This window comes from Alligator sinensis, unplaced genomic scaffold (assembly GCF_000455745.1).
Source record: "Alligator sinensis unplaced genomic scaffold, ASM45574v1 scaffold1253_1, whole genome shotgun sequence".
NCBI lineage: Eukaryota > Metazoa > Chordata > Crocodylia > Alligatoridae > Alligator > Alligator sinensis.
The window spans coordinates 428,126-436,995 of NW_005842944.1; the positions used below are offsets into that span (position 1 = coordinate 428,126).

Genomic DNA, 8,870 nt, shown 5'->3' on the forward strand with positions numbered 1-8,870 from the left:
CCCACTGCCCACGTCCTTCCAGGTCGATACCGACCCATCCACCACCACTCTCTGGGTAGGACCCTATAGCCAATTTGCTACCCACCAGACTGTGTAATCATCCAAGTCACAGCCTCTTAATTTGTTCACCAGTATGGGGTGGGATACCGTATCGAAGGTCTTTCTGAAGTCTAAGTGAACGATGTCTACCCCTACTCCTGCATCCAGGTGTTTTGTAACCTGGTCATAAAAAGACTAGATTTGTCAGGCATGATCTACCTGCTATGAACCCGTGCTGGTTTTCCCTCAGCATAATTTTTCCTGCTGGGCTCTCATATATATGAGCCTTAATAATCTTTTCAAAGACTTTACCAAGGATGGAGGAGAGACTGACTGGCCTGTAGTTGCTTGAATCCTCCTTCCTCCCCTTCTTGAAAATAGGGACCACACTGGCCCTTTTCCAGTCCTCTGGGACCTGGCCCGTGTGCTACAAGTGCTCAAATATTCTCGCTGGTGGCTGTGCAATGACATCAGCCAGTATCTTCAGTACCCTCGGATGGAGCTCATCTGGGCCTGTCGACTTAAATGCATCCAGTCCTTCCAAGTGACTCTGCACTATCTCAGGGTCAATGCTTGGTGCAACAGCTCTGCCCACCCCACTTCTGCCCGCAGTGCAGCCCCCCACTGGGAAGAGGCTTGTACTCCCAGGAAACTATGACAGGGGCTGCTGCCCCATGACGGTTGCTCCCCCCTCACCACTCCAGCAGCAGGGGTTTGACCAGAGGCAGGCTGGCATGCCCCCTTAGGTGAAGGAAGCTGGGAGGAGGGTTATTTCTCCCTCCCGCTAGTGTCTGGTGGAGGGGACAGGGAAGGAACTTATTCCGCCACTCATCCCACACAGGGAGCAATCAGTAGAGGCGGCGGTGGGGTCTGGCAGACTCCAGCTATTGTCCATCAGGGGCAAAAGGGGCAGAGGGGGGAAAAGAACCCCTCCCTGCTCCCTTTGCCTCAGGGGGCCATGCCGGCCAGGGTCTGGCCATACCCCTGTCCCTGCAGCAGCAAAGGGGGAGTGCCAGGTGGATCCTGGCTCAGGTCCATGCCGGTGGGACAGGGAGGGGGAAATTAAACTCCCTCCCTGACCAGTTCATTTGAGGCTGCTGCTGGGGCTAGCCACACCCCCCAGCACAGCTTCCCTGAAGCCGAGAGCTGCTCCAGCACCCCCTGACTTCTGGCCTGAGCCACGACAGACACGTGCCTGCATTTCCTGAGTTAAAAGTGAACGTCTATTCACTTGCATATTGGTTCAATCTAAGCAGGTTAGACTAACCTGCAAAGATTGACTCAATTTAGTCTCCTGCTTTTTTAATGTCTGCCTAGCCCTCAAGCTCACCCATTTTGTGCGATCAGTTGGAGCACCAGCCGATGGTAACCTGTGTACATATTTATTATTTTGGGCTTGTGCAGTGCAGACTGCCCATGCTGCTGCCTGTCCTCAGCCAGGTGTCTCCATGTAGTAATCCCAGGCAACTGTGACGGACTGCTTCTTGGCTGGCCATGCTTCCCCTAACTCTAGAGTTTCCTGGGGCATTTAAATGGCCAGGCCTTCCCCAGCTGGCCATGCTTGCCTTAACTGCAGCGTCCCAGAGCATTTAAATGACTGGTCAAAGAGCAGCATCTCCTGTGGCATGAAGTTGCCAGGTGCTGTAAGGGTTTTCTCTGGCCCTCACACTGACAGGGAGGGGCTTGCTGTGTTTTTGGCTGCAGCACTAAAGTGCAGCCCGAATTACAATTTCCCTCTTCTGAGTGGTTGTTTCAACCAATGCACCAAGGGATTGTAGATATCAGCATAGTGCTTACAATTGATTGGGATTGCATTCACTCAGATGCTTGCACCTCAATCAATTAGCCCTTCAACCTGGTCCAACATGGTGATTTCCATGACATGAGCCATTTTTAAAGCAATTGAAATTCTTTGAATGCTTGTACACATGGCAGTTCAACTGTAGCTCCACTGGTTGAAATGTAATGTTTGTACAGAGTCTATGTGAGATACGCCCAGATCCTCCTAGCACACAAGCCTCAGCGTGGGAAGGTGAAAAATACCCCAGCGTCCCTGCCAATCTGACTTGAAGGGAAATTCCCTTCCACCCAAGATCTCATGATGAGTGTGACCCTCAAGATGGAGGGAGTCACCCCAATCAGGCATCTAAGAATGTATCCACATTCTCTGTAAGACTTCAGAGCATGGGTTCGCCCTGCCTGCAATCTGTAATGGTTCTGCAGAAGGCTAGAGTGGGGTGAGAAACAGAACAAACAGGAGGGTTGTTGATGGAGTCTGCAGGAATTCCTTCTTATAGTTAATTCCCTAAAGCCCAGAGGCAGGGGAGTTGATGTTAATGAAACCTTTACTACAAAACTGCATTAACTGTTATAACTGTATGCATTAATTTATCCCTATTTTTACATCATAATATCTACATTAAGTGTGGATAAGTTGAAAGCTGCTGTTTGAACCAAAACTTGGACGTTCTTGGATCCTGCATTTTTTTTTAAAGTTGCTTGTAATTTAAGATTCATCCATCAAACATTATAGAATGTGCATTTCATTTTCTTGTCTAAAAAATGTGCTTGTATGCACTAAATTTATATTATTTACATACAGTTCAGTTCTCTTCCAAATATCTTGTAATATGAGAGAAATAATTTTCCTGAGCATATATGTATGAATGTCATCATATGTGCAATGGGTCATGTCATCATTGTTCTGTTTAATTCAGTGTGCAGAATTCCAGAACACACTCATGCATTCAAATGCCTGGCAAACTATATAACATAGTACTGTTTGAAAAATACAAGACTGTCATTTGTCCAAACAGACATTCAAGGAAAGGTGGCCTAAGGTTTCCACCACACAGTATGGTTTATATAGATCACTGCTGCTTGTGTAGGATATGGACATGATCTGCTACACCTTCTTCTCAAAAGCTAAGGGGCAAAGAATAAGTGAAGCAGTGTTGCTGACTCCTCCTTCCTATCAAGTGTCTTTAATCATGGATCTCAGTTTTCTTTCGCTCACAGAAAAACAGAGTAAACCGTGGATTTTACCTTTACTGGAGGCAAATGCGGATTTCTCATTTTACCCGAGAAACCTGCAGATTTTGCAGTTTTGCATGAGCTCCCTGCAGGCTGGCAGAGTTCCTGAATAAGCCCCCTTCTGCCACGAGGGGGCTTGCCCCAAGCACAGAGAGGCCGCTGGCACCGCAGTGGAGTCTGCCCGGCCCATCTGCCAAATTCCTATTGTAATCTCCTGATTTTTAGGCTAATCTCATTATTTGGGGGGATGGGAGGAACAAAGGCTGATTCCAAGTTGTTGAATGCAGTTTTGATCTTATTCCCTTTTCACAATATGCTAGTAAGCTTTGCCCAAGCCAGCAAGCAACCACCTTCTGTTTTAGAACAAAGGCAAACTGAGGAAAGAGTGATGGTACTCTGAACCTCCCACTGCTGGGGTATTGCAGTTATGCCTTACAATGGGCACCATGCTTTACAAGGGGCTAAATCACAAACTAAATGAAAACAAATATTGCAAAATAGTTTTCTATATGATGCTTAGATCCTGTGAGCTTGGCTATTTCTCATTCAGTTTTATTCTTGGCAAAGAATAAACTTGGCAAAGCACACATTCTTCACTGAGGATTATGTTCCTGCCAAATTTTAACTTCTCAAACAAAAGACTTGGAGTAATCAGAGTGCCAGAAATGTCAGAGCTAGTTTCTAAATATATGAAGAACACCATTTCCCACTCTTAGATAACAGATAACAGATGACCAAATCAATTTTCTTCAGACCTTCAAGATAGTTACCATTTGGGGTTGGAAAGCATGAGAAATTTCATTCCACAGAGAAACTTTTTTAGTGAATGTAGAAGTACCCAAATATAGGACATTAGAATAATGGTATATCCAACTAGCTATTTCAACTCCGTAATAACTATGAAAATAATAGATAGCATTGGGAACAATTTTAACAGAAGCATCTGTCTGGTTCCTGGGGCAATGATTCTATAGTATGGATATTCTTAGTTTGTCTGGGACATAATTAAAAGCAACTCAAGGTCAGCTTTGTGTGTTCAGTTTAAAAATATATTTTTCCTAGAGGAAAATATGGTTAATTTGCTCTTTTGAGCAGTTTTTATGGCTTCTAAATTGTTTCATACTCCATTTGAAGACTGTGTACCATTCCTTCGGCAGCTCCCAAGTGTCTACAAGGTGTATGGTACCTGCAGTTTAATGGGAAAGCAAAATACATTGTTACATCTGAGGACTGTGAGATGTCTGCTATGCCATGCCATGTACACCCCTCTATTAGTTATTTGACTTCTACTTCTGCGTGCTTCCCTCTGTAGCTTTTTGTATGTCCCCTCACTGGGAGAGGTCGCTTCTCTCCCCACCTTTGTGGTTGAAACTCTGGAGTGAATTATTAATTCTTAAACATCCTTTTATCACCTCCTTGTGCTAGAGGAGGACTTCAAAGTCTTTGAGGTCCTGTGGGAAGCACCCACACAACAGAAATTTCCTTAAAACATAACACATTAAAAAGAGAAAATAAAACAAGGTATTTAAAATACAGTATTTGATTACTTTGCAAATATAAAAGTAGGCTTTCCATATGGAGCAAAGGTAAAATGTTTCTCAGCTGTAGAAGAAAATCCCTTGTCTTGCCCTCCTTTGAGCAAAATTCCCCACACTCTTATCCTGGAGGAACTGCTTTCCTCCATTATCCAAGTTCTGGATGTTAGTGTCCATTGCCCTCCCAAGAGGTCAACTCATTGTTTCTGTAGAAGACTGACTAAGTTGGAAGTGTGGCATTCAGAGGCTGCGATACCAGGACTATTTTTGTCTCGTTACATCGCTGTTTCCCTGGTCTTCCCCTGAGCCAAACACTGCATGAGCCACATGCAGCAGGACACCTCTCCCCCTTCACCCCCAACACCGGAACTTCTCTTCTTCCTACATGGGCTCTGCTGGCAGCACACGGTTCTCCTGCCCCCACTCACAGACAGTGCACAGAGCTCCAGGCCCTTTCCCATTACACAGCAGTGAGAGAGCTGGCTGCTGGTGCCCATGGGGCACATGTCAAGTGTTTGCCAGCTGCCAGTTGGACAGTCCTGGTTTAGGCTAATTCAAGTGATGCAGAGTTTTTGTTTGCATTTCCATTATTTTCAGCAATAGAAGATGGCTTGGGCCCTCCTGACAGAGATCTCCTCTTCCATCTGTTTTGCTCACAGCATAGACCTATTTTTTAATTCCTCTTTATCAATTTTCTCTGACTATAAAAGCATGAATTATTGGCAGAACCCCAGACCCTCTGTCACAGGCTCTCTTTAATTGTATTAAAATCTAAGATAAGTGAGGGGGAAATTGCCTTCATCTAAGGACTGTGATGTTTTTCTCTATTTGTGAATTTGTACTGCTTCTAAAGCTGAACCACAGTAATAGTCCATTAGGTTATCTAGTCTGTAGGTATACATTAGGTATCTAAACAAAAAACTGGAGGAAGAAAATCCATTATGGAAAACTGAAGAGAGTATGATCACAAACAGGCTGGGAAAATAACCCAGGTTTAATTTAGTAGTGTAATTGAGAAAGCTACTGCTGTAACACCAGTTCATTTAAGATTATAATGCCCCCCACTTCTTTTGTTTTCTAGGTGTGGCTGGACCTTTTGAAGCCCATTATGAAGCAGATTAGAAGTAAGTGCTTGCTGCATGTTATTTACTGTATCAATCCAAAAATAAGTGAAATTAGATGAAGTGAGGCTCTCTCAACTGAAATCACTGCTTTTCTAATATTCTAGATTGTATGGGGGATTTTTCCCTTCAGCTATTTCTTTCTATATTGTGTGCTATTGAATTATGTTCATACTGGTCATTTCTATAAAACCAAAATTATAGCAATTATCTTTCTGTATCTCAGTGTTTTTCCTCTGTCATTCATGGTTTTCCCTCTGTCATAGCAAGGGGCTGCTCCTAGCCCATTGAAGAGGTCAGGCAGTGACTGATTTTTGCCGGGTGAAGCAGGTACCAGAGAGTGGTAGTTAGCCATGTTAGTCTGAAGTCATGCAGGTTAGAGATGCACATTGTAGACTAACTAAATCAGAGATGTATAAATTGTTGTGAGTCAGAGCTCATTTCATCAGTTGCTATGGAAGGATTTGCATAGAGCAAGCTATCAAACAGAGAGAGTGATTTATACATAAAAAAAAAATGGAAGAGGAGGAGGATGGGGAGGGGCGGGGGCAGTGCTGCGGTTTGTTATAAACCCGTAATGACAAAGGAATCACAAAGGTTCATCCAAATAATGGGATAAGAATCTGTAGTCCCTGTTTAGTCCAGCCTGCAGGTGATTTTTTTTTTCTTCAGTGTCATGTTTGAGTCAATTTTTAAAGTTTTGCTGTATAAGAACAGCTACTCTGAGTTCAGCAATGGAACAAACGTCCAGGAAGATTAAAGTGCTTTGCCAAAGACTTTTCTTATGTTTTTGAACTTGATGTCAGATTAGTGCCCCTTCATTCTTTCACGTAGGGATTGCACCATCTGTCCAGTCTAGACAGCAGAGGGCAAACGGGTTTAAGCATATGACATTGGTAGGGGTGCAGGTGAAAGAACTTTGAATGTTCTAACCCATGTTATTTGGGCTAATGATGCTGTAAATAAGGTACAGTGCACCAGGGGTTTCCATTATTACAGTGTTTCTTTTTCATTATTACAATGACCTGCAATTACAAAAGCAGAATGGACATTTAAACATCAAAGTTCTTTTCTTTTATGTTGCATTAAATCGTGTTTATTATAAAGTAATTTGAGAAACTTAGGAAAAAAAGCAGTGGTAAAAGGTAAGCGTGCATTATTATAAACCACAGGTTCCAAAACTTTTTTTTATTGCATACCCCTTTCCAGATTGACCAGCTGCCTGCGCACACCTGCTAGCACATGTTTTATATTTTAACTCCTGAAATGCCAATTATTAGTATAATGAAAATTAAATCTGCCATTACACAATTTCTCCTGAGTACCCCTCAGAGATGTTTTGCATACCCCCAGGGATATGCATAGTTTGGGAACCCCTGCTACAGACTTTATTAATAATCAATTTATATCTGATACCAGGGAGGCAAGTGGTCATGAATATTTAATGACTTTTCTTTGCTCTTTCCCATAGGACCTAAACACATTGTTGTAAAATTTGTAGTAAAATTCTTCCCACCTGATCATGCTCAGCTGCAGGAAGAACTGACAAGGTTGGTGTTCCTGTAATTTTAATTCATTAATGGGTAGAAGAGGACGATATGGGAAGCTACTGTGCTTGGGAAAGAAGTAGACCTCTGAGTACCATTTGCACACCCTGTGTTCTTGTATGGACCTGAGTAATAAAGATACAAGACGCTACGGTGCTCTCAGTAAGGGGCCTCAGGAGAGGTAAGAGCCTATGGTTGCCTCCCTTGGTTTGGGATCATTATAAAACACTTGTTTCATATATTTCAATGCAACAAGAAGTTTCTAGGGAGCAGCACCAAGGGAGGGAAATTCCTCTCAAACATTTGTTGACCTGGATAATGGAATGAGAAGACCAACTAGAGACTTCCTTAGGAGCATCGTGTGGGACTGTAACCCCACCATTTCAGACAAGACTACTTAGTCTGAGGCAGCCAAGTGCAGTAGCTGGGCACACATTTCTGTTGACAACATCTTCTCAGATTCACAAAGATGAGACTGTCACTTTTGAGAAGGACCTGTGAGAAGCCTGAGTAGGAGTCCAACAAGGTATCTGAGAAAATGCTTGTGTATTAGGGATGGGGGAGCAATTTCTGGCTACATTTTGTGCCCTAGATATGTGCCAATTTTCAGCACTCCTTGAAGTGGTGATTTAATTTAACTTTAATCTTCCTACTCTTTATATCAAGAAAAGTGTGTTTTATGTATATGTGTGTATGTTTTGTATATATAACATACACACACATATATATGTGTGTATGTTTTTATGTATATGCATGTGTATGCATCTATAAGGATACAGTGGGGGGTTAATCGAACACAGTTTAATTTAAACCAGGATTTGCAATTGGAATTTACCAGTTTGAATGAAAAAAATTACTTTGACTGCAGCACATAACAAAATGACTTTTATGTAGTTTTTTTCTCTCAAAAGCATTGATATTCTTTGGTTTTCATATTTCAACTTATTCTAATTTAAAACAAAAAAAAATGCAGAAATATTAAACTTTCCCACAGGACTAAAATTCTGTTTTCCAAGGAACCCTGCTAGTATCGGCATAATCTAATGTATACACATGTCCACTTTTCTGTTTCTCTGCAAAGAGATGTTATATTTATCTCTGGCTTGTTTTATTTTGGTACCTATATAGTGGAGCAGAAAAAAATTATTAATCCCTTTTCCTGGCCATGAAATTGGAGACTTGGGAGGAGGGGAGAATTTATTTGAAAGGAAGTCTAGAAATATTTGACAGACTGGCTAAATGAGAACTCCTAATATTGTGTTGCTAGCAAAGAATTTAACATCTCTGTATATATCAAACTGAATATTCAGTTGCTTAGAACGTGTACTGTAAATTGATTTAGTTGATCTTTCTGCACCTAGAGACATGGTTCTGTATACTAATGGATTTCTTGCTAGAGTTTACATTTGCAGGCTAAGAGTCTTGAACATTAAAGTGTACATAGAGAGCAGCATGTGAATGGTAAGGTGTAAGTTGCACAGTGTAATTGCTTGAAGAGGCAGAGAACACATCATGCCTGGGGGAAGAATATCACTAAAATTAAGTTTGCATAGATTTGAACAGTTTGGGAATCTCTGAATTTCCCGCCCCCCCCC

General features: G+C 42.3%; 1 protein-coding gene across 9 annotated transcripts in view; it reads left to right on the forward strand.

Moving 5' to 3' along the window:
- Window positions 1-8,870, forward strand: part of FARP1 (FERM, ARH/RhoGEF and pleckstrin domain protein 1) — a 319,651-nt gene that overhangs the window by 218,185 nt on the left and 92,596 nt on the right. For all 9 annotated transcript variants that reach the window (XM_025192552.1, XM_025192553.1, XM_025192551.1 and 6 more), the window contains 2 exons: window positions 5,689-5,731; window positions 7,200-7,278. In XM_025192552.1, the coding sequence (XP_025048337.1) occupies window positions 5,689-5,731; window positions 7,200-7,278 (122 nt within the window). The remainder of the gene's footprint in view (window positions 1-5,688; window positions 5,732-7,199; window positions 7,279-8,870) is intronic.